Source organism: Castanea sativa, chromosome 12 (genome assembly GCF_040712315.1).
Source record: "Castanea sativa cultivar Marrone di Chiusa Pesio chromosome 12, ASM4071231v1".
NCBI lineage: Eukaryota > Viridiplantae > Streptophyta > Magnoliopsida > Fagales > Fagaceae > Castanea > Castanea sativa.
This window is the reverse complement of record NC_134024.1, coordinates 17,444,935-17,471,138: the sequence shown is the minus strand read 5'-3', so window position 1 is coordinate 17,471,138 and position 26,204 is coordinate 17,444,935. Positions and strand designations below refer to the sequence as shown.

General features: G+C 34.9%; 1 protein-coding gene across 1 annotated transcript; it reads left to right on the top strand.

The window, feature by feature from the left end:
* Positions 1–22,967: 22,967 nt before the first annotated feature.
* Positions 22,968–25,757, top strand: LOC142620275 (toll/interleukin-1 receptor-like protein). The gene is made up of 2 exons (XM_075793672.1): positions 22,968–23,485; positions 25,670–25,757. Exons 1-2 carry the CDS (start codon positions 22,968–22,970, stop codon positions 25,755–25,757), a joined length of 606 nt encoding a protein of 201 aa, XP_075649787.1.
* Positions 25,758–26,204: the final 447 nt, after the last annotated feature.

Here is a 26,204-nt window from a genome sequence, read left to right as displayed (position 1 = left end):
GGCCCACTCCAGATCCTCTTTGATAAGCTACATCATCAACATACAACTTTCAGGATGAAGGCCCTGGTAGAGAAACTGACTTAACTTGCTTCCCTCTTGAGTTTTTTTTCTCGTCCTCCATCTCTATTGGAGACTTAGTAAACTCTGCCACTAAATCTGTAAGAACTTGCCCTTTTAATGGAGGTCGGAGGCATATACTTGATGTCAAATGCCTCCAAAATCATCCTCTACTTAGCGATTCTCCCCGTATAATAAGCTTTTCAAAGAAGTGACTGCAGAAGAAGTTGAGTTAAAACTACCACTGTATGAGCTTGAAAATAATGAGGGAGTTTCCATGTAGCATGCACCACTGCCAAAATAGCTTTCTCCAAGGGTAAATAACAAATTTCTACTTCGTGTAATGATTTGCTCACATAATAGATTGGCCACTGCACTCCATCCTCTACCCTTACCAACATTAGACTGACTGCATGAGATGCCATGGCAAGGTAGGCAAAAAGGTCCTTTTCCTCCTCAGGTCGAGACATAATGGGTGGCCTAGACAGGTAATCCTTCAATTACTAAAAAGCTAAGGGACACTCTTCATTCCACTTAAACCCCTTCCACTTGTGCAAGAGTTGGAAAAATGGCCTACATCTATCTGCAGAGCGAGAGATAAATCTGTTCAAGGCTGTAGTCATTCCTATCAAATTTTGGACCTCTTTGGGATTTTGAAGAGGTTGTAAATCATTGATTGCCTTAATCTGATCAGGGTTAACTTCAATCCCACAATGAGTGACCATGTAGCCTATTAAGGCGCAACTTATACTTTCTCAACACCTCAAAAATGCTTCCGAGATCATTCACATGCTCGACCACTTCCTTGATTTTCACCACCATGTCATCTATGTAGACTTTAATATTCTTGCCAAGCTGAGGTTCAAAAATTCTAGTCATCATCCTCTGGTAAGTAGATCCTGCATTCTTCAACCCAAATGGCATCACCTAGTAATGATAATTTCTAGTGGGCATTACAAAAGCGGTCTTTTCCTGATCAACCAGGGCTAATGGTATCTAATGGTACCCCTAAAAGACATCCATAAAGCTCATCCAAGAATGACCAGCTGTCGTATGTACCAACTGGTCAATTCTAGGTATGGGGAAAGGGTCTTTGGGGCAAGCTTTGTTCAGGTCTGTGAAGTCCACATACACTCGCCATTTTTCATTCTTCTTCTTTACCACCACTGTATTGGCTAACTATTTTGGGTAAAAACCCTCTTTTATTGCCCCTGCGCGTTTAAGCTTTACCACCTCTTCCTTGATAACATTGGAATGTTCTTTAGAAGAGCGCCGAGGCGGCTGTTTCTTAGGGGCCACAAATGGATTCACATTTAGATGATGACAAATGAAATTTGGATCCACCCAGGAGCTTCATAAGCACTCCACGCAAACACATCTACATTCTTCCTAAGAAAAGAAACCAACTCTTCCTTCTCCCGAGGAGGTAACTGCACTCCCACCTGAAAATACCTTTCTTCATCATCATCAATTGTGATTTTCTCTAACTCTTCGCACCTTGCCCCCTCTGCCATAGCATCTAAGGACATCATTGTCTCCTTTGGTTGCTACAAATCCCTTTTATGGTGGACGAGGATTCTCCTTTAGATTGATGTCTAATTGCCGCAACTAAACAGTGTCTGGCCACAACCTGACTTCCAACTAGCTCCTCGACCTGGTCCCCTGAGAGATATTTCACTTTTAAGTGCAGGATGGAAGAAACAGCCCCCATGGCATGAAGCGAGGGCCTCGCCATGATAGCAATGTAAGGGGAATATGCAACTGCCACAATAAAGTCCATCTCTACGACCTCTGACCCTGCCTGAACAGGCAATATGATCTAGCCTTTTGGGACAACTATCTTCCCATCAAACCCCATAAGAGGGGAATCATAGTTAACTAAATCATTATGCTTCAACCTAAGCCCCTTGTATAGGTCAGGATACATGATCTGTGTGCCGTTGCCTTGGTCCACCAAGACTCTTTTCACATCATATCCCCCTATCCGGAAGGTAACCACTAAGGCATCATCATGTGACTGAAAAGTTCTAACTTTATCCTTGTTAGAGAAGCTTAGGACTGGTCGGGCTTCCATTCTTCCCCTCTTAGGATCAGGGATCAAATCATCAGTTTACGATCTTACTATGGACATAACCCTTGATGGAAACGAGTCAGTCCAGCCTGGGGCAGCAAGGATGACACTGATCGTCCCCAAGGGTGGTCTTGAGGAAGCATCCCTCTGATGTGCCGATCTTGCCTGGCTCCCCTGCCTAGTAGTTTGATATAGGAATTGCTTCAGCTTCCCACTTTTGACCAGCTATTCCAAGTTAAAGTTCTACACTCTTTTGTAGTGTGTCCTCGATCTTAATGATACTGGCAATAAAAACTTTGATTACGCTTTATGGGGTCTCCTCCCATCTTATTTGGCCACTTAAAGTATGACTTATTTTTTATCTTCTCCAAGATTTGGTACACAGGCTCCTTGAACACCGTGCTAACTACCTGGGTAGTGGCAAGCCCTGTATGTCCAGCAAAATCTCTTCTGGAATGATTATTGTTATACCTCTCTGACCTAAAATCTCTTTGGTCTTGGGGAATTACATTCTCCTTCTCCTTTCCCTATTGCTGATCCTCCTCAACCCTGTTTATACTCATCAATCTGATTCATAAGCTGACACACACTTCGGACAGGCTTCCTTGTCAAAGACTTCCTTAAATCATGCTTAGTAGGCAAGCCAACCTTGAATGTCCTTCTTGCTACATCGTCAAAGTTTCCATCTATCTAATTAAACATCTCCCAATACCTATCTGAGTACATCATTAGGGTCTCTTCGTTTCGCATGGCCATAGAAAGCAAGGAATCCAAAGGACGAGGAACCCGACTACATGTAACAAATCGAGCCTTAAAGGCCCTGGTCAGCTCTTGAATGGAGCTGATCAATCCTTCTTGCAACCCATCGAACCATCGCATCACTACTGGCCCCAAGCTAGATGGGAATACCTTGCATATTAAGGCCTCATTCTTCGAGTGGACAACCATTCTTTGATTAAAATGGCTAACATGCTCCACTAGATCCATCCTACCATTATACATGGTAAATGTTGGTTGAGTGAATCGCCGAGGAAGTTTTCCCCTTTCAATCCTTCGTGTGAACGGGGATTTGGAAATCTAGCGCAAGGCCCTACTCATAGCATCCTCCTCAAGCCCCTGCTAGATGGGCTTCTTCTCCTCCGCTTACGATGACGATCCTCACCATAAGAGAAAAATTCACTAGGAGGAGTCCGTGACTTGGGCCTGTAACTATCATCATCATCAGAGGGAGACTCTGAGCATGAAAGAGTTCCCCTTCATCATGTATGGCGTAGCTTCCTCCGTAAATTATTAATCTCCAGCTGCATGTTCCTAGTGTCCTCCCCATGGGACACATGATTCTCACTTCTAGAATGACTCCTGCTTGTATAGGTGGTATGTACACGAACCTCACGGTCTCTCCTTCGCTCAAGATTAACAAAATGATCTTGACTTTGGGATCTTGCAGATTCTTCCCAATTTGGTCTTGAACCCACCATGGTTGAACATGCTCTAGAAAATTTAATTTCCCACAGACAGCGTCAATTGTAAGGGCATAATTTGCACCACAATCCAAATGACACAGACAATGGCCCAAAAAGCCCAAAATAATGAATTTGTTAGAGAGTAGGCCTGATATTGAACATTCAATGAGTTAGATGATGGGCTAGTTACTGTCATAACAAGCAAGACAAGTAGTTTGGACAAAGAAGGATGCTCCTCGGGCAAGTCCGAGGAAGGTCTGCTCTTATATATATATATATATATATATATATATATATATATATATATATATATATTTTTTTTTTTTCTTGGACTTATAAAAATACTTAAGTTCTTAATTACATAGTGCCTTTCTCCCTTTCTCAATCTCAAATGCCCCCTTCTATCATGGGGTTCTTCCCTTTTATATCTCATTCTCTTCTTTCATCATAGCCTTCCACTTACTAATCTTCTTGATACTTGTCCCACTAGCACCTTCTTGAAGTCTCTGTGGATAGCTGTAAGGCTTGAAACTACTGTTCAAGTATCACTTCCACATTAATGCGGCTAGGAGGGTAGATGCAGAGCATTCAATGTGGGGGGTAGCAGCTTTATGCCCAGATCTTTCTCATCTCTCTAGTGACTCACCTCTCACTGAAGTTTATCCTCCCAAGCGTGGTTGCCCATTGCCTAGGGCTTGATGGATGGTCGGACTTCAGGCCTCTAATCTACTGTTCGAGGAAGAGTAACTCCTTGGACAACATCACTTGTTTACTATGACTTGACCTCTTCTTTGGCTTAATAATCTACCCTTCTTCGTCAACACTTACCTGTTCTCGGGCTATTTGATGTCCTTGGGCGCGGTCCACGGCTCAATATCCTTGTATGGGCCCTTCACCCCTACAAAAACTAAGACTAATCAATTTTTTTAAAAATATATATGATGTGGCATAAGCCAATTTCCTCATTTAAAAATGGATAAAAGGATACTCTATAGTAAAGTTACCCTAACCATTCTAGAGGATCCTGATCTGTTGTAGAATGACCTTACCTCTAATTGCTCTATTGACTTGTTAATTTTGGGGTTCTTCCTTCTTAAATTTATATTGCTAAGTCTTCCTCTAGTATTTAATCGCAGATTTATTTAACTCCACTCACATGAACATTGTCTCTCATTTTCTCCTTTCCATTTTTTTAGAGGATGAATATGTTACAATTAGCAGAATCTTTTATAACCATTATATGTGTATTTGCTCTGTTTAATTTTTCTGCCAAGCAAACTTTCCAAAATTGCATATTGTCCAACGGAAAATTATTAGGTTCTCCCGAAGTACCATAAATGCCTAGTCCCCCCTCTCACATGAATGATGGGTTCCAGCATGAATTTAATTTTTGGGACCCACCATTCATATGAGAGGAGGGAGTACGCATTTATGGTACTCCAGGATTATACAATAATTTCTCCTGTCCTACATGATAAATTGTATTTTAGATGTTCAATTTTGTTGATTTTGTTTTGTTTGGTTGACTAAAAGCCGCAAATGTTTTTTCTTATGGTTTTTGGAAAGTATAAATTACTAACTTTCTTTTTGTTTCAGCATCAACGTTTTCTAGAAAATTGTTCATTTTCCAAAGAGCATTTTCTGGAAAACTATATCATTTTCCAGTGTTTGGTAACGACCTTAAAAATGAGCTTGAGAATGTTTTCTGGTGTTTGGTACGCAAATTTTTATTTTTATTTTTTATATTTCTTGTGGAATTTAAAACATGTGTATTATGTAAACCAACTAATGTAATCAATATAAAAAAAAAAAAAAAAAAAAACCAAGAATGAATTTGGTTTTCATACTACAATTTTGATAATAGATACAATTAAAATTAGTTGTCAAATTTTTATGATCTCTACCACTCATCTTGCTCATATATATGGACAGAAACGTCCACACACACACACACACATACATATATATATATCAACCATTTGTCTATATACATAAAATTGACAAGGGAATGCATCTTTAATAAGTACAAATAACAATAACTTTTAATTGTCTACTCTTTTTGTTGGTATACTAATTGTCTACTATGGTCAACCACAAGTCTTTAATATTACTCAAAATTATATATTCGTATAATGTATCTACATAGTATATCATCACTACATAGTATCTACAAAATGTATCTATCAACAAAAAAAATTATCCTATGTATAAGAAATTTAGAGCCATATAGACACTATGTTCAAAATTTTTGTCTTTTACTTCATTCATTCATTCTTTCTTCTTTTTTATTTTTTATATTTTATTTTTTTAGCACTTTTATGTGCAAAAAAAACTTCTACTTGGAATCCATCAAACCGAAAATTTCTTAGAGAAAAAATAAAATCAAGTTTGAAATTCAAAGTAAAGAATTGGGATTTTGGTAGAGAGGAATGAAATAATTACCGCTGCAAATATGTTCTCTTTTGCAAGTTGGTAGAGAGGAATGAAATAATTATTGAGCAATGAGGGATAAAAAATCTGCTCAGAGAACTGTGTTATAAAGGGGAAGAGAAATATGGAAAGAGAGTGAGGGAGAGAGATCTATGGAAGAGGAGAGACCAAAGTTAGTGACAGTAAAGGTGTGAGGAAAGAAAAAGAAAAAGGGAAGAGAGAGAGTGAGAGAGCGTACTGTGAGAGAGATTGTTTTCCAAATTTTTTTTTGGAAAACAGCCTAATAAAAATAAAGCTTGTTTTTATTAGGATTTTCCATTGACTAAAGATAGTTTTTCATTGACCAATTTTTTTTGTGCTACCAAACACTGAAAAATGTGAAAAAATATCTTTACATAAAGTTTTTCAGCAAAACAAACAGAGCGTAAATTGAAAATGATTTGTGCTGTGTTTGCACTGGAATTGGGCTTCTTTTGGTTGAAGGCTGTGTTTTTATGGGTGAGGAAATACAAGACCTAAAGATCATTATTTTCCTTTTCTGCTGTCAATTGAACATCATTATTAGTAGCGTTATTGTCGTCAGAACTCAGAATCTTCTTCTTTTTATTATTATTTTATTTTATTTTTAGAGAATTTCAACTTAACTTATGACGTCCGCTCTTGATGATAGCTCTGTATCATCTCAGTTTTTAGTGTAGGCAAAGATTGAATCGCAGATTTCTTATTCAACTATCATAAACTTTACTAGTTGAACTAATTGGAACCCACTCAGAATTATCTTTATTGATCTGACTTGAAAAACTAATTGGGTTTCCTAGTTGAAGAATGATGCAAACTCATTAGTAGAACACGCCCTTGAAAACTGGCTTATAAGGGTAGGGTGCCCGAGAACGTATATACAAAGGAATAGGCATATGAGATCAAAATTCGTTTGATCTCATATACTTAATGAGTTACGTTTGATTACTCAACGTGGTGGTTGGCTTTGATAACAAATGAAACAAACTCATGGGTAGAACTAACCCTTGAAAATCAGCTTGCAAGAGAATGATGCCTTGCTTATATATACATGATTAAGCTTGCACTTAAGCCATGTGGGACACTTGAATCGTAACAAAGAATGAAAAATTAATTTGATTATTTTTGGGTTTCCTTGGTGAGGAAGAAAAGGCTATTCCTTGGAGTGGAATGAAAGTCTATTATTTATTAAAGAATTAATGTATTCTTTGTACACCAAGGAATAGGAATTGGGTCTTATACATAGACAGCACTACAAAAGATTTGATGGCTTTTGCTCAAGGGTTCTTCCCAATGGGGAAACGAGAAAAAATATATAAAATTCAGCAAGAGACCAAGAGGAAAAAAAATGGGCTTTCGCCTGGGAGGTAGTGTAAGGAGAGAGACAACAAAATTTTGGTTTTGTTGACAACATTTTTTGTAAAGTGCACAAATCAAGGAGAATTTGTGAGGATTTGTTTGCTGTACAAAGTGAAGAAAGAAGAAGATACCACATTGAGCATAGTGAGCATATGTGAAAATAAGAAGAAACCGCAGTGAGCATAGTGAGTGCGTGTGAAAGCGAAAAAAAAAGAGGAGATTTTTTCTTTAGTCGTGAGACATACTCAAGGAGGTAAATTTGAGATTTCTTGAAAAAGATATTGTAATTGATATTGTAATAGTGAATTTATTTAGAGTTTGTCCTATGGTTTTTCTCTTCAAGAAGGAGTTTTCCACGTAAATATTTGTTTTACTGTGTATGATTGATATTTTGGCTTGGTAATTTTGGCAATATTATTTTTTGGAGATTAAATAAAATTTTTTAATTAGTTTTCTTGATTCACACAAGACTAGATTTGGTACCCAACAAGTGATAGAAGAGCCACGTTTATTTAGTTGTTAATTTATTGTGTAAATTAAAGATGGATGAGGCATCTAGGACAATGATTGAATTGGTGGGTCGTAGTGGAGTTTGATGGAGGAGTTTTTTGGTAAGAGTTTGCAATCCATTTGATCCAAAGCGTGAAGCTATGGAAGTGATGATTATTGTGTTCAACATAATTTTACTTTGATTAAGGTGAGACTATCCCCATAGGAAAGAAGACTATTTGATTAAGGTGGAGTTATCCTAAGCAAAATAAGACTACTTGATGAGTTTTTAGTCAAGGTGGAGTTTATTGGAAAATTGTCTAAAATTCTGATCCAATTGTGACTTGGAAAGCTAATATGTTTCCTAGTTCAAGAAGGAAAAATTAATTTGGCTATTTTTGGGTTTTCTTAGTGTGGAAGAAAATATTATTCCTTGGAGTAGAAAGAATGCAAGGAATAAGAATTGAGTTTTACAAATAGATGGTGATGCAAATGATTCGATGGCTTTAGCCAAAGGGCTCTCCCCTATAGGGGAGAGGAGAAAAAATTATAAAATTGAGTGTGAAACCAAGAGAGAAAAGTAGATTTTTGCTTGGAATGAAGCACTAGGAGAGAGACAACAAGATTTAGGTTTGTCAATAACAATTTTTGTGAAAAGTACAAATCAATGAGAATTTGTGAGGTTTTGTTTGACATTGTAAAATGTAGAAAGAAGAAGACACCGCAATGAGTGCAATGAGTATGTGTGAAAAGAATTAGGCACTTTTCATAATCTTATTTGTCATTTGGTAACTGATATTGATAGTGTGGAACCTGTCCAAGTCTATTATCACCACAATAAAAATGTACTAGCTTTGTCACACGCGCTACACGTGTGGGATGAGGTTTTTTTTTTTTTTGCTAGGGGGTCCTATTTTGTAGATTTTTATTTTATTTTATATATATGTATAATTTTTATTTTGAAAATCTAATTTATAAGTGGATAAAGAAATTTAAAAATTATTTTAAATTTGTTATAGATGAGGCTTTTTTTTAGTCGTCCTATTTTGTAAAAAAAAATTGTATTTAATTATTTTATATATATAATTTTTATTTTAAAAATCTAATTTATAAGTGAATAAATCAATTTAAAAATTAATAGGAGAGTCGTCCTATTTTTTAGGCAATGTTTTAATGGGAGTTAAAGTTGCATTTTTACTGGATTGTCCTTTAGTTTTGTCTCTACTTAAACATAGGACTGTGGGAGCATTTTTGAAAAAAAAAAAGAAAAAAAGAAATCCAAACAGGGGAAGCTTCTTAAATAGTAGTATAGATAAAATAGATGTATGTTGTTTCATAAAGGTTAATTGATGTGGCCGTCCTTTATACCATCTTGCTCACTTATGGATTGGTTGAACCAATGCTAGTTGTTGGGCTTTGTGGAGCCTAGTTTATGTTTGATCCGATTGACAACCCGACCCGACCTGAATAATGTTGCGTGGTTTTTAATAGGCGATTTTCTGAGGCTTAGTCCATGTAGCGTTGCCCTCAGGAAAATTTTTTTGGCCCATTGTGAATCCGGTTTTTAGGAGAAAACGTGACTTTGTGATTAGAGTTTGTGTGAAGTCGGTTTTAGTGAGATAAAGAGGTTTGTAGTCGCACTTTGTATTTTTTTCCTTGATAATAGTGAAATCTCTACAACTCCGTGGATATAGGCAAATTGCCGAATCACATAAATACTATCTTGTGCGTGTGCTTATATTTCTTTGGCGTGTGTTTGTTTCTCTATATTTTGTTCTCACAGGTTTAGGAATTCGTGAAAATTCCTTACACCAGTTGCATTGAGGCTTCAATTACTGGCAATTGCTCATGCTTGATGGTGCAGAAGTGTCAGCTTCCTCTTGTAACAACACGATGATATTTAGAGTTTAAGAAAACAATTAAATTGGGGTCTCATAGGTCTACTAGGAGGATTGCTGACATTATCTTCCTTGCTTCTGAACCAATAAAATACTGTTATTTATGCAAATGTGATATCACTTGGTAATTTTTTTTATTTTTTATTTCCTATACTGATTAGGAAACTCACTCTAAATTAGTTCTTTCTCAAAAAAAGAAAAAAGAAAAGCTCACTCATACATATACATAAATGATATTATCCCATTGGTTGGTAGGACTATATTAGCAATTCTCTTGATGTATCTAGTAATTTATCCTCTTTTATGCATGGCCTGGCCTCTTCATCTTACAATTGGGATCTCATTCATTGATTATTATTATTTTTTTTTTAGAAGTTTATTCATTGATTGATTATTGATCATAGACAACGAAATAAATAAAATTGTAATGATTACGCAAGACCGAACAGAAATGAGGACTCTTACTTGGAAAGACTCAGACAAACTCCGTTACTTTTGGGAAAAGGAGTTGTAGAATAACCTCACCTCTAACCTTAGTTACTTTTTTTTTTTAAATTTTATTCTTTAAAAAAAAAAAAAACTTTAGTTACTTTTGGGGTTCTTGTTAGTATCCATTTGGATCATGTCCAGCGCCTCCACGTCTAGTGTTTTTGGTTTTTTTTTTTTTTCTTTTTTGACCAGCGCTTATTACACTGTTTATAGGATATAAACAATGCAAATAGGTAAATGAACAGTGTTTTTGGTGTGAACAGTAATTCGAAAATTATTATTTTTTTTATTATTTTTAATTTTCAAAAAAATAAACGGTATCCAAATGCACACCTATATTGCTAAGTCATCTGCTAGGCTTCTGTCACAAATTTATTTAAAATAGCTCTTAAATTTCTCCTTTCGATAAAGAGACAGCTTTCCCATGCGTAACTTTCACATATAAAGTAAAATAAAAAACAATAGATTTATCCAACATTTAAATCTTTGATAAGCTTTTTTTCTAAAAAAATAATAATAATTGAACTTTACCAAACTTGCTTTATTTAATTGCTAAAGTTTAACACAAAGCATATGATTAAAAAAAAAAAAAAAATTCTCGAACCTTTGATTAATTTACAACTTTAAAAAAGCAATGGCATCAAACTTTTTTCGAAAGCACGCCCTTAATATTAAAGAAAGATTTTGTGCCAGCCAAATTTTTGGTGTATTTTGCAAAAGCCGATGCCATATTTGATATTTCCAAGCAATCATTCAGGTGGGCTAGAAATATTACTAGTGATTTCCATATATGATCGCGTGATTCACACTTGAAACGTACCGAGATCATAAATGTGGAAAGTTCTCTTCCTAACCTTTTCAATTTCTTGAATTGTCTGTCTTTATTATATTAATTGGGTAAACTATAAGAGCATCCATACCGGTTCTTTTATAATCTTCTATAATACAAAAAATCTTACATTTTACACATTTTGGTTAAAAAAACACCCACATTAATGGGTGTAAAACTATGTAAAAAATCGTGAAAATCTATCCACGAGCTACAATAACTGTGTAAATATACATGGCTACTGTAGCTCGTTCATTCATTATTTTATTGATTCCCGTTCGCTCCTTTTTTTTTTTTTTTTTTTTTTTCTCTCTTCTTCGTGCTCAACAAACTCAGTATTCTCCTCATCTTCTTCTTTTTCCTCAGATGCACACAAACACACCCACACACAAACACATCCACACAGACAAATCAACAGGATCAACACAGATACACTTGCTCAAAAAAAAAAAAATAGAGATACACAAACACAGATCGGTGCTTGATCGGAACGATGGTGCTTGATCGGTGCTTGACTAGATCAGAGCTCGTGGGTCTTGCCTGATCGGAGCTAGGGAGATCTGACCGAGATGGGTCTTGCTTGGTTGGAGCCGAATCGGAGTTAGGGAGATCTCGGATCTGACCGGTGCTTGTCGGGTCTTGCCTGAAATACGTGTGGATCGGTGCTTGTCGAGTCTTGCCTAATCGGAGCTATGGATCGGTGCTTGTGGATCTGATCAGAGCTGTCGGGTCTTGCTTGATCAGAGCTATGGATCAGTGCTTGTGGATCTGATCAGAGCTATCGGTTCTTGCCTGATCGGAGCTGTGACCGAGATGGGTCTTGTCTGATTGGATCTGACCGAGATGGGAGAGTTGATCTGAAAAATGGGATGAAATGGGTAGAGAGATGGAAAGAGAGAGAGAGCCAAATCAGAAATGGGTAGAGAGAGAGAGGGAGCGCGCGTATATAAATGGCAGTTGTGAGAAATAATTAAAAAAATTGAGTAAATTGATTATTTAATTAAAAGAGGGGGTAGAATAGATGAATTGATGTGGGTGTTTTGTAAAAATGGATGTGTAAAATAGAAAAAGTAGGTTTTTAATGTAAAAATGGATGTGTAAAATAAAAGAACTGGTGTGGATGCTCTAACCATAAAAGTAAACATCGTATTCCGGGCGCATTCGTGCATTCACATTTACTTCTGCAAAATTTCATTTTTTTCCCCTCAAAATCTTAATTTTGAACTTGTGTTCTTTCACATTTGGTTGGAAATGAATAAGATTTATTTTTTCTTTTTTTCTTATTTTTTTTAATGAAAAACTTATAACTTTATTAAGAAGAAGATAAATTCAGTTCGTCGTGAGTAATGGCTAACTCAGGTTACAAAATTATCACTATTGACTATATCTTTGGCATGCTTTGCCAAAAAATGTGCCAACCTATTACCTTGTCGCATTGCATGGGACACTTGAGCTAATCTAAAGTCATGAAATTTCTAAAATACTCCAGCTAGTATATTTGAGATATTTACATGTGAAGAACACAACCCCAACAAAACATCAAACACTATCTTGAAGTCACATTAAAAAATCACATCTCTTATACCAACATCCCAAGCAAACAAAACCCCAACCTCCATGGCTTTAGCTTCAATCTTCAGAGGTCCCAACAATTGATGGATTTTCTGCCTTAAAGCTGTCGTTACCTTGCCTTTATGGTCTTGAATCAGTAATCCTACCCTAGATTGTCCTTCTTGGTTAAAAACTGCTCCATCCACATTGGCTTTGTAGTTTGGTGCACTTGGGCTAGACCAGACCTCCTTTATGCTATTTTTTGGCTGAGAGACCAAGTGATTTTCTTTTTGAAACTCATCTAGCAGAAAATGAGCTTTCTACATCACCATAGAAGCAGATTGTCTAGCACTACCATGCCTAAGTCTGCACAACAGTCTCTACTCGAAAGTTTCCTAAGCTCAGAAAAACAAAAAAACAAAAAACAAAAAAAAAACAAAGAAAGCTAGTACGTTTCCAATTGCTTCCATCATAGTGGTGGCTCCAGAATTGTTTTTCAGGGGTGTCATTAAGAAACTTAAATTAATAATAATATAGTAAAAAGAGAATTTGAATTTATCAAATTATCGACAAAAAAAAAAATGCAAATATATGAATTTTTTTAGAAGAAATATATGAAGTTTTACAATTTCCTTTTAATTTATCATATTCTTTTTTTGATACAATATAGAATTCTACTATAGCCTAATCTAAGTGTATATGTGTGTAAAACTCCCTCCTAGAGACTTGAACCCCAGCCCTTGCCCCCCACACCCCACAAGTACTTGTGGAGTGACCATCGCACCAAGAGAGTGCGGTGGTAGCACATTAGCAATTCTTATGAATTTTTCATATTCTGAAATAATTACTAGATAGTTCATTATTAATTTTCATTATCTATTATCAATGTGGATAGGTGTGACCATTTTATTTTCTTAGATTTGTATAACATTTTTATTTTTACTCAATAGTTATTTCCTATTTTTCATTGTTTTTATAAAAAATATAAAAAACTAAATGACAAAACTAAACCCACTGGCATTGTATTAATTATTGACCCATATAGCCACATTCATTTATACATAAATATTATACTAAGTGTCTACTTAACTAATCAAATACTTGAAACATCGTTTACTTTTTAAACAATATACTCACATGTAACAAACTCTCTACATTTTCTAATTATTAAATTATATAAAGTTATATTATATTAATAATATACACGCATACATTCACACACATCACAATTCACACAAATAATATTATGAAAAAATAAATAAATAATGCATACAATCAGTATCACACACTAGGGCTATCCATGGGTCGGTTTGGGTCGGGTTTGTGCCCAACCCGCAACCGACCCATCAGATTGGGTGGAGAAGTTCCAGACCCGCCGCTGACCGCGAAAAGCCACCGGTCGAGTTGGATCAGGCTCGAGTGGGTGGCGGTCGGCTTTGATTTTGACCAAAATACAAAGATCAAACACTGAAGTTTGATTCCTGAAGAACAAAATCAACAGATCTACAACCCAAAGAGAAGATCTACAAACCCAAATAAGAAATCCACAAATCTAAAGAACAAAAACCCAAAGAACATCCACAAATCCAAAGAACAAAAACCCAAAGAACGGATCCAAAAATTCATAAAAAAAATGAACCTAAGAGATGAAATAGAAAGATTGAATCTGAGAGATGGAGGCGAAGACGAGTTGGGAAGTTGCAAACGAAGAGCGAAGGTCGACAACGTAGAGCACAGGTCGACGATGAAGAGGTAGAGATCGACGATGAAGAGGAAAAGATCGATGATGAGCAAGATCGGTGAAGGGTAGCAGAGATCGTGAGACTGAGAGGAGAGAGTGACAAACTTCAGACCTTTAAACCCATGGCCACTGGGCTTTGGCTTCTTAGGTGAAGTTTCTTTTCTCTGAAAGGAGAGAATAAGAATTGAGAGTGAGAACTAAGAGTGACAAACTTCAGACCTTTAAACCCATTTATATGGCGGTCAGGTCGGGTGGCTTGAGTATTGGAGGAAGAGACTTGCACCTAATCCGCCGGAATCGGTTTTGAAATGTAAGGACTTGCCACTAACCGCTAGAGGAGTCAGATTTGGCAACAGACAGTTTGGGTCTGGTCGGTTTGGTCGGGTGGGTCGGATATGCGGGTTGTCTGGACAGCCTTATCACACACATACATGATATAAATTTATAATAAAGAGAGATACTGATTTAGATAGTTAAATTTAAAAAGAAAAAGAAAAAGAGATGAGATGAGATTCATGAGAATGACATTAGAAATCAAATTAAAGAGAGAAAGTGAGAGTATTTTGTGTTATTTTTGGTTTTGAGATGAGTTGATTTGTGTTGTTATTTGGTTTTGGATTGGGATGTGATTAGAGGGTGCAAAAATACTTTTAAGTGTAAATCAAACTAATAAAACAAATATTATATATATATATATATAATATTTTTTAATTTCCAAATTAGGGGGTTCATTTGAACCTCCTGAAGATAACGTACAGTCGCCCCTTTTCCATCATCATCATCATATTCTTCATCTTGATGGAATTATGATGCCTTTCTCATTTTCCACGATGATGACACTCACAATAGTTTTATCAATCATCTTTATGCTACTTTTTGAAACCAAAAAAAAAATCAAACCTTTGATTAATTTACAACTTAAAAAAAGCAATGGCATTAAGCTTTTTGTTTTTTTAAAGCACGCAATTATTATTAAAGAAAGACTTGTACCTACCAATTTGTTTGGTGTATTTTGCAAAAGTCGATGCCATATTTCCAAGCAATCATTCAATTGGGCTAGAATTGCTAGTGATTTTCAAGTAAGTCTAGTACCACATTCATTGTTACAACTTTGCCACAGTCTGTTCAGATGATAACTTGTGAGTTGTGAGTGGTAGAATTGTGGACCCACATAGACCTATCATTTTTTTCAACTACGTACAACAAGTCATGTATTCGAGTTGTGGCTAAAGTTATGAAACTTGTTGTAATAGTAGACTTACTCATGATTTCCATTTCTAATCACATGATTCCTGCTTGAAAAATACCAAGGTCATGAAATGTCAAAATTTCTCTCCCTCACCTATTTCAATTTCTTGAATTGTCTATGTATTTATTTTAATATTTTTGAGTAAACCATAACCATTAAGTAAACATCATATTCCAAGCGCATCCGCGCATTCACATTGACTTGTACAAAATTTTCCATTTTAAAGTAAGATTTTTCTTTTTGGGGTTGTTGTTGATAATCTGCGATGTTCATTCAAAAGAAACAAATGGGCAGCCTTCCTTATAAACTGAGACTAGAGCTCTTGGAACTTAAGAGCATTGGCAGCACCACCATGACAACTTAAGGGCAAAAGCAAGTATAAAATTTCATAGATAGTAGTTAGTGTTGGTGCAAACACAATAATAATGAAAATAACACAACGAGAAACTAAATACTTCTGAATATTATTAATATATAGAGAAAAATTACCCAACACTATTTGGACTGAGGCACAACACTAGCTCTTTTTAAGGAGATTCAAGCTCTTGGTTGGCTAAATTTTGTAACCAGTGCAGATCTTCTCTAATTTGTCTCCCCCAGAATACAATAGTCCAACAAATGTTATATAGTTAGAACAACCTCTGCACAAATTGTTCAAGCCCAAAGCTCCACCAGAAAGAACACCCTTCCTTGACAAAAACCTCTCTATTTTTTTTAGTGTGTATTGCAGTAATTTGGATTTGGTCTAAATGAGTCTATTTATAGGCTCAACAGGCCTCACGAAATTACTACCCAAATTAATCTGATTAATTAAGTCCATTATTTCCATAATAAAAGTGGAGTATTAATTTGGGTCATTTACTCACCAATGGATATGGTAATTATTTTGAATGGGCTGTCAAGTAGGAGGATCCAAGAGGATGATTCATTTCCATTTTTGACACCCTCACCCTTCACGTCCCCTTGTGCACGTATCTAGCCCAATATCTGAGTCAATTCATATTAGCCCATTAATCACCGTAATTAAAAAGAATAAAATAGTCTTTCTCCTTTTCAATATGGGATTAAACATTTTCACTAAATCCTCATATTACATTCACTCCAACATCTTTATATTTATGTTGTAATATTTATTTATTTTAATTAATTAATATTAAAATGCTCCAACAATCCCCCACTCTTTTTAATATTAAAGAGAGATTACTAGGCAAATATGGGTCACTATGCATCATGAAGGTGTACTCTGCATTAAACCTTCACTTAGTAAAACAACGATCTCAACTCTAAAGTCATAGTGGTCTCCGACTTGAATTATGACTGCTTTAGGAAAATTAAGTGTCACTACTTACACATAACAACCCAGATGTTGACATGAGTTTTTATAGCTAGCAATTTATGGCCGTGTGCTGATCCCAGTTTCATGAGTATATTTGAGATTAAGTCCAAATCTCATAGGGAGTAGCCCCGCCCCCACACTCACATAGGTGAAATTTTGTCAAGGGTGCTCCTGTAATTCTAACACCCCACTCTTACGAGATACAAATTTCATTAAGAGTTTTTTACTCTACCTTTCCACATTACAGAATAAATGCACTTACATCATAGGGATGAACAACTTAAGAAATTATTTACAAAATAAATAATTAAAAAAAAAATAATGCATTTCTTACGACCATCATATGATTTGTTTTTCCCATTGAACCCAATTCTTAGGATCTTTGGTCCTTGGGTTGGGTATCCTCATATATGACTCATGATTCTATGGACTTTAGTCCCATCCCCCTCGATGTATTCTAGACCCTATTTTTTACCAAAGCCTTGGTAAATGGATCTTCAAGATTATCATCAGATTTAATATAATCCACAATTATGATGCCACTACTCAAATAAGATCTCACGGTACTGTGCTTTTTTCTTATAGGTCTGGATTTACCGTTATAGTAACGGTTTTTAACTCTACCAATTGTGGCAATACAATCACAATAAATTAATATAGGTGGAATTGACTTTTCCCAAAGTGGAATTTCATATAACAAATCTCTAAGCCAATTTGCCTCTTCACTAGCTGAAGCTAGTGCTATTAATTCAGCTTCCATTGTTGAATTAACAATTATAGTTTGCTTTTTATATTTCCAACAAATAGCACCACTACCCAAGGTAAAAATATAACAAATAGCACCACTACCTAAGGTAAAAATATAACCAGTGGTAGAGAGAGAATCACCTGACAAAGTATTCCAATCAGCATTACTAAAAGCTTCAATCACAGCAGGGTACTTTTTATAAAATAAACCATCGCTTTTGGTACCAATTAAATATCTCATAACTCGCTCAATAGCTAGCCAATGATCTTTACTAGGCTTGCTAGTATCTACTTAGCACTCCTACTGCATATGCAATGTCAGGTCTAATACAATCAGTAGCATAACGCAAACTACCAATGATACTAGCATAATCCTTTTGATTAAAAATCTCATCATCATTATTCACTGGAAATAAATGAACACTAGAATCAAAAGGAGTAGCTACACTTTTGTGATCATGAAAATTATATTTTCTCAATATTTTCTCAACATAATGTGATTGATCAAGAAATATTTCATCACATGTTTTTTGTAATTTTCATGCCCAAAATAAAACTAGCCTCACCTTTCATATCAAAATGGCTTTTAAGCATATTTTTTGTCTCATTTATAATATGCATATTTGAGCCAAAAATCAACATGTTATCCACATAGACACTAATAATAACATGTAAATCATTCGATGATTTAGAATAAACACATTTATCACATTCATTTGATTTATAACCATTCTCAATCATGCAGAAATCAAACTTTTCATGCCACTGCTTAGGTGCTTGTTTTAAGCTAATAGGGATTTAGTTAGCTTACATACCTTGGTTTTTTTTCCAGGCTCTACAAAGCCTTCGGATTGATCTATATAAATCTCTTCATATAGGTCCCCATTTAGAAAAACAGTTTTTACATCCATTTGATGAATTTTCAAATAAAAAATTGCGGCAATAGCAATTTACAATCTAATAGATGTAATTCTTATTGCCAGAGAAAAAAGAATAAAAAATATCAAGATCAGTTTTTTGTTTAAAGCCTTTTGCAACAAGTCTAGCTTTAAACTTATCTATTGATCCATCCGGTTTCAACTTTTTTCTAAGGACCCATTTACAACCTATAGTCTTACAACCCGGTGGAAGATCTACTGATTTCCAAGTTCTATTAGAAATTAGAGATTTCATCTCATCATTTACAACCTCTTTCCAAAATATAGCATCAGGTGATGTTAAGACTTCTTTTAAATTTTGGAGATTTTCCTCAATGTTAAAAACATAATAATCAGGACCAAAATCCTTTCCAACTTTAGCTCTTTTACTCCTTCTAGGTTCCATTTTAAAATTTTCTTGATTTTGTAAATGAGAAGTAGAAGAACTAGGTTATGACAAAATATTTTCTTCACTCCCACTATTTTTCAATTTAAAAGGAAAATTTTCTTCATGAAAGCATCACCAAATTCAAAAACTATTTTGTTTTCAAGATCAAAAAATCTATAGGCTGCACTATTAATTGCATAACCAAGAAAAACACAAATAGTAGCTCTTATACCTAATTTATGTATTTTAGAGTCAGTAAACCTTACATAACATGACATGCAGTTAAAATAGCTTCACCCCAAAAATGTAAAGGTGTACTAAATTCAATTAACATGGCATTTGTTAACTCAATTAAAGTTCTATTTTTTCTTTCAGCCACACCATTAGAAGTAGGTGAATATGGTGCAGTAGTTTCATAGATAATTCCCAAAAATTGAAAGAATGAGTTGAATGCACTTGATTCATACTCACGGCCTCTATCACTTCTTATTATTTTTATTTTTCTACCGAATTGATTTTCAATTTCTTTTAGAAAATCTTGAAATTTTTCAAAAGCATCACTTTTATTTTTCAACAAATAAATAGTTGTATATTTTGAGAAATCATCAATAAAAGTGATGATATATCTATTTCCCCCATGAGTTAAAATTTTCTCAAATTCACATAAATCGGAGTGAATTAACTCAGGCAATTCGTATTTCTTACAACACTTTTATGAGGCCTTTTTTGTAATCTTAGCTTGACTACAAGTTTCACATTTTTCAAAATCTTTTGACAATCTTGGAATTAATCCTAAACTACTCGTGATTTCCACATATCTACTATTTATATGACACAAACGAGCATGCCAAAGATTAATAGAAGAAAGCATATAAACTAAACTGGTAGATGCTTTATTATTCTCAACATTCAATTTAAACATTTCATCACAAGCATAACCCTTGCCTACAAAGAATTCATTTTTAGTGATTACATAATTATCAGATTCCATAGTTTGCTTGAAGCCAGCTTTGTTAAGCAAAAAAATTGACATCAAATTCTTCCTCATGGACGGAGTGTAAAGTACATCTTTCAATGTTAACACATGTCTAGAAGTAAATTTCAAATCAACCTCACTACTCCCAAGAACCTTTATTTTGCTAGAGTCACCAAGCATAATAGTTTTTCTTCTTCAAAAGGAGTGTACAACTTGAACCAATTTTTGTCATAGAAGACGTGCCTATTAGCACCAGAATCTGCCCACCACCCTTCAACATATTGCACCATATTGATGTCTGTAATTATAGCCACTAAAGGCTCTTCAGTTACGTTAGCCTACTGGACAGATTCACGTTTCTGAAATTTTCAAAATCGAGCAATTTGCCCACTCTTGCCACAAACAAAACAAGATCTATTAAATTGATCTTGTGAAGGGGAGTCCTTGGTTCTTATTGTAATTTTTATTCGGGTTTCCCCTTCCTTGAGATCTATTAATATTTTTGAAAACTCTTTTTTTAGGCTTCAATTGACCATCTAGGAAAATAATTTTTGGGCATATTATTATTAGCTGAAATAAGGTTTACCTTTGTGGTGGAATTACCATTGCTCTCTTGTGTCATGAGTGCATCTTGCCCTCTAGCCTCCTCCTCCACACAGATGCATGTGATCAAAGTCTCCAAGGAATTGTCATTTTGTTTGTGCCGCAAAGTCTTTTGGAACTCCCTCCAAGATTGTGGTAGTTTATCAATTATGCCAGCTACCACCAAATTGTCTCCAATCTTTATGCATTCAGATCTCAATTCTGCCACAATCATTTGAAAGTCTTGTGCTTGATGCACTACTGATTTTCCATCCACCATTTGGTAACGGAAAAATCTACTAGCAGGATACTTCTTTGCACCAGCCTCCTTGATATCATACTTGCTTTGTAAAACTTTCCAAATTTTCTTGGCGGAATTTTAAGTTGTATCATAATAATCATAGAAATGATCAGTAAGACAATTCAAAAAATAAGAGCAACAATTATATTCATCTTTTGTATACTTATCTATTTTTTCTTGATGGAGACTATATTCTTCCTCACTCATCTCATCGGTAGAAACCTTTAATGGATTATTATTAGTGAGGATGTACGTGACTTGACTTGTCTCCCCCAAGATCAATCGCCCAACAAGTGTCATATGGATAGAACAAACCTCCACCCTTCACCTCCCCCTTGCACACGTATCTAGCCTAATATCTGAGTCAAATTCTATTAGCATATTAATCACCACAATTAAAAAGAATAAAATAGTTTCTCTCTTTTTCAATGTAGGATTAAACGTTTTCACTAATTCCTCATCTTCCATATTTACTCCTACATCTTTACATTTATGTTGTAATATTTATTTATTTTAATTAATTAATATTAAAATGCTCCTATAGTTAGATTACTAATTCTGACCACTTTTTCACAATGTGGAAAGTGGAAATTTGCATTTACTAGCTATTTTTACAATTTTGTCACAACTTGTCCAAGTGGCGACTTGTGAGTGGTGAAATTGTGGACCTACATAGACCCGTCATTTTTTTTTTTCTTCAACCACTTACAACTTTGTAGGTGAGTTGTGGCCAAAATTATGAAAATTGTTGTGGTAAAAGACAAACTCGTGATTTCCAAATATGATCGCGTAAACGCTTGAAAGTACTGAGGTCATGAAATGTCAAAAGCTCTCTCCCTCAACTTTTTCATTTTTTTTAGAATCACATTTTTCAATTTCTTGAATTATCTATGTATTTATTTTATTATTTTTGGGTAAACCATAACCATAAAGTAAGCATCGTATTCCAGGCGCATTCACTCATTCACATTGACTTATGCAAAATTTCCTATTTTAAAGTAAGAGCATTGGCAGCACCACCATGACAACTTCAGGGCAATAGCAAGTATAAAATTTCATAGCTAGTAGTTAGTTTACTCGTTCTGACCGCTTTTTCACAACGTGGAAAGCGGAAATTCGCATTTACCTATCCTGCAGCCTTGATTGATAAGCTAAGGTCTCTAGCTTATCGTTGTTCCCATTATCTAAGTCTGCAACACTCTCTTCTCGGAAGTTTCCCAAGCTCCAGAATAAAAAAAATAAAAAGAACAAAACAAAGAAAGCTAGTAAAAGTTTCCAATTGCTTCCATCATCATCATCTTCTTCTTCACCACGATGATGAAACTCACAACAGTTTTACCGACCATCTTTACGGCTACTTTTTGAAACCAAAAAAAAAGTCGAACCTTTGATTAATTTACAACTTTAAAAAAGCAATGGCACTAAACTTTTTCTTTTCAAAAGACCGCAATTATTATTAAAGAAAGACTTGTGCCTACCAATTGTTTGGTGTATTCTGCAAAAGTCGAGGCTATATTTAAAAGCAATCATTCAGCTGCAGTAGAAATATTGCTAGTGATTTTTTAGTAAGCCCAGTACCACAACCATTTCCACAATACTGTAACAATTTGTCTAAGTGACAATTTGTGAGTAGTGGAATTGTAGACCTATATAGACCCATCATTTTTTTTCCGACCAGTTATGACTCACCACATAGGCGAATTGTGACCAAAATTGTGAACATTGTTGTGACAATAAACTTACTCGTGATAAGCATATCTGTCATATGAACACTAGAAACGAACTGTGATCACGAAATGTCAAAAGTTCTCTCCTTCATGACAACTTTAGGGCAAAAACAAGTATAAAATTTCATAGCTACTAGTTAGTTTACTCGTTTTGACAGCTCTTTCACCACGTGGAAAGCGGGCATTCTCTTGCCTATATAACTAATCAAGCCTTGATTTGGGAAACTAAGGTCTCTAGCTTATTATTGTTCCCATTCTCTAAGTCCGCAACACTCTCTACTAGGAAGTTTCCTAAGATTTACAAAAACAAAAAAAAAACAAAAAAGCTAGTAAGTTTCCAATTGCTTCCATGGCTACTCAAGCAGCGTCTGCATCATCATCATCATCTTCTTCTCCTTCTCCTTCTTCTTCACCTCGATGGAATTATGATGTCTTTCTCAGTTTCCGCGGTGATGACACTCGTAATTGTTTTACAGACCATCTTTATGATGCTTTGGAACAAAGAGGCATTAACACTTTTAAGGATGACGAAAAACTAGAGCGAGGAAAAGTTATTTCTTTGGAGCTCTTGAAAGTAATAGAAAAATCCCAGTTTGCAATCACTGTTCTCTCAAAAAACTATGCTACTTCAAAGTGGTGCTTGATTGAACTAGCAAAGATTATTGAATGCAAGAAAAAGATGCAAATGATAGTTTTGCCAATCTTTTACCATGTGGAGCCCTGTGAGGTGCAACATCAGACAGGAACTTTTGGTGAAGCCTTTGCGAAACATGAAAAAGATCGTAAGGCTAGTATAGAGGATGTGCAAACATGGAAAGATGCTTTGAGAGAAGTGGGCAATATCTCCGGATGGCATGTACATAACAGGTACCATTTTTCTTTTTCTTTTTTCTGTCAGTGAGGACACAATAAGTTTCATAATGAATATCATAATTTTATATGCTAAAACTTTGCCATCTTTTTAAAATGACAATCTAGTGTGTTATTGTAGGTCATATCACTTCACATGGTTAAGTCATATTGTTGCTAAGAACATATATTAATAAGTAAATTAAATTTCATAATCTTCAAATTATTATTTAAATAATAACATTTCATAAAAATAAGATTTCACCATAAAATTAGAGAACAAGCTGAGAGATATTACTTCGTTGGTAAATAAGCGTTGTCAATTTTATTAGTTTGAGGTGATAGAGTTGAGGCGCGGATCAAGTTTGTTGGGTTTTTAGATCCGTGTAAACTAGATTGTTTAACCTAAATAATTAACCAAGTGAATACTCAAGTTTATTATTCAGATCTAGGTTAAAACAAAATAATCATATCATGCAAAGTAGTGGAAAAGTAAATAACACAACGATATGATGACCTAGAAAAACCAAACCGGTAAAAAACCTAGGGAGGATTTAACCTAGCTATCCTCAAGGTAAAAAGCAAATCTACTATAGAGAATCGAAGTTTACAATAAGACTTAGACCACTAACATCCTATTGCTACCACATGTAGAACTTACTGACATGACCACTTGCAAGCTCCGAATTCACGGACTCCTTCTCTATCAGACATTTGCAACACAAACACCCACACTTGTGACTTTGAGATTCCACTCAAAGGTTTATCAACATAAACTCTCCTGTTTATGACTCCAAGACCACCCTTGAAGGTTTAGATCATCAACACCTTTTGATGACTAGAGAAGGGAGCAACTTCTACAACACCGGATCTTGAGATTCTTTAAGAAATAATACCAGTAGAAGATATGAGAGAGCTTTTTGGGTACAAAACCTTAGATACAAAAGAAGCACACTCTTCTCTCTCTGAAAAGCCTTTTAAAAACGTGCTTAAGATTTCCTTTATATATTAAAAGAAGTAGATCTGAAACTCTAATCCTTTTTGGGCTTGAACTACTGTTTGGGCTTAATATAAAATTATGCAGATATGACTCTTGATCGATTGAGCCTGTTTCTCGATCAGTCGAACCAGGCAGATTCTGAATTCTTCTTTCTACAGCTTGTATGTTCTTGAATCTTGACTTGTATCACCTTAAGCATTGTCTAATTTAGACAAGTTTATGTTCACAATTTGCCAATTGTTCCAAAATTTTAGAACCTAACAAAGTCGCTCTCTTGAGATGATACCAAGGAAGTCAATTTTGTACCGTACCAGCCAGTACTGCCAATATTTGCCGTATCGGTGCCTAGACCGATACAAAAATGCTCTTGTTTTGTTCTGGTTTAAATACCAACTATATCGGAGCTGTTTTGGCCATAACAAGATAAATACCAGGTTTTGGCCGGCAAATAGATGCTGTACGAAACCAAAAAACTTAGAAAACCGTGATTTTTCTCCCCCAAATTTCATGATCCACCTCCTCTCTCTAACCCCAGTCTTTCCTCATCTTCTTTGTATTGCCTCTGCTTTGCATTTCTTCTTTTTCTTCATAGAAAAATGTGTGAAGGTGAAAAAAATAATGAAAAATAAATAAATAAATAATTTTAATGAAAGACTAATGGGTTACAACTTACAGTTGCTGACTGGGTGGTGTTAGGACTTCGGAACTCTACGCATTTCAAAATAAAATTTATCAATAAATGTAAAACGTTTCAATTTTTTTATGGGTTCAAATTTTTTTATGGGTTCAAATTTTTTTTTTTTGCTGAAAAGTATTTCAATCTATCAATTCTATCAATTAGTATTTAAATATTGAGAGAGAGAGAGAGAGAGAGAGAGAGGTGAGTTAAGGAGAATAAAAGAGAGCTAAAAAAAAGTTATAGATAAGGTAGAAGAGATATGAGTAAAAAAAATATCAATATCATTGAATTACGTCTTCTTTTAATATTGACGAATAAATACAAATATGGAGGATATATATGCATATAAATATTTATTTAATTTGATATCACTCTTGCCCTTGGTGGTTTCTTGTTCACAAAATTTATCTCCTTTAATCTTATCCACTAGCCCAAAATACTAGTTGGATAATTTTTTGCAAACTTAAAATTATTTTTCTCATACTCTTATACAAGGTAACTTTATATCTTATAACCTAGCTAGATATGCTAGACATCTGAGGGGTTTAGCAGTGTGGATGGAGGATGTTCCTCCACATCTCAACTTTGTAACTTTAGCTGATACTGGCTAAGTTTATATTAATGATATTGCAATTTTCTTCTCAAAAATAATAATAATAATAATACATGGGGTCAATAGTCTCTAACTACTAGGAACCACTTTTAGCAACAAAAAATATTCATAATTTCACAAAAATAAGGGACTCGGTATTTTTGTAAAACTTGGCATCATTCCAAAATTATATAATAGGAATGCCTACACATTCTAATTTTCTTCTTGACTCAAATACAAGTGTCTACTTTATGTAAGGGCACCATTTTATCTTAGTTATCCAATAGGAATGCCTACTTGATATGGCACAATTACTCTCACTTGATAATAAGAGTACCATTTTCACTGTAAGGATTTCTTCACACATGTGCCAAAAAATCATTTTTATCTCAATACTCAATAGAATTCACATGACTAAAAATCATCTATTTTATGAGTCCCAAATAGTATTCCTCAAATCAAATAT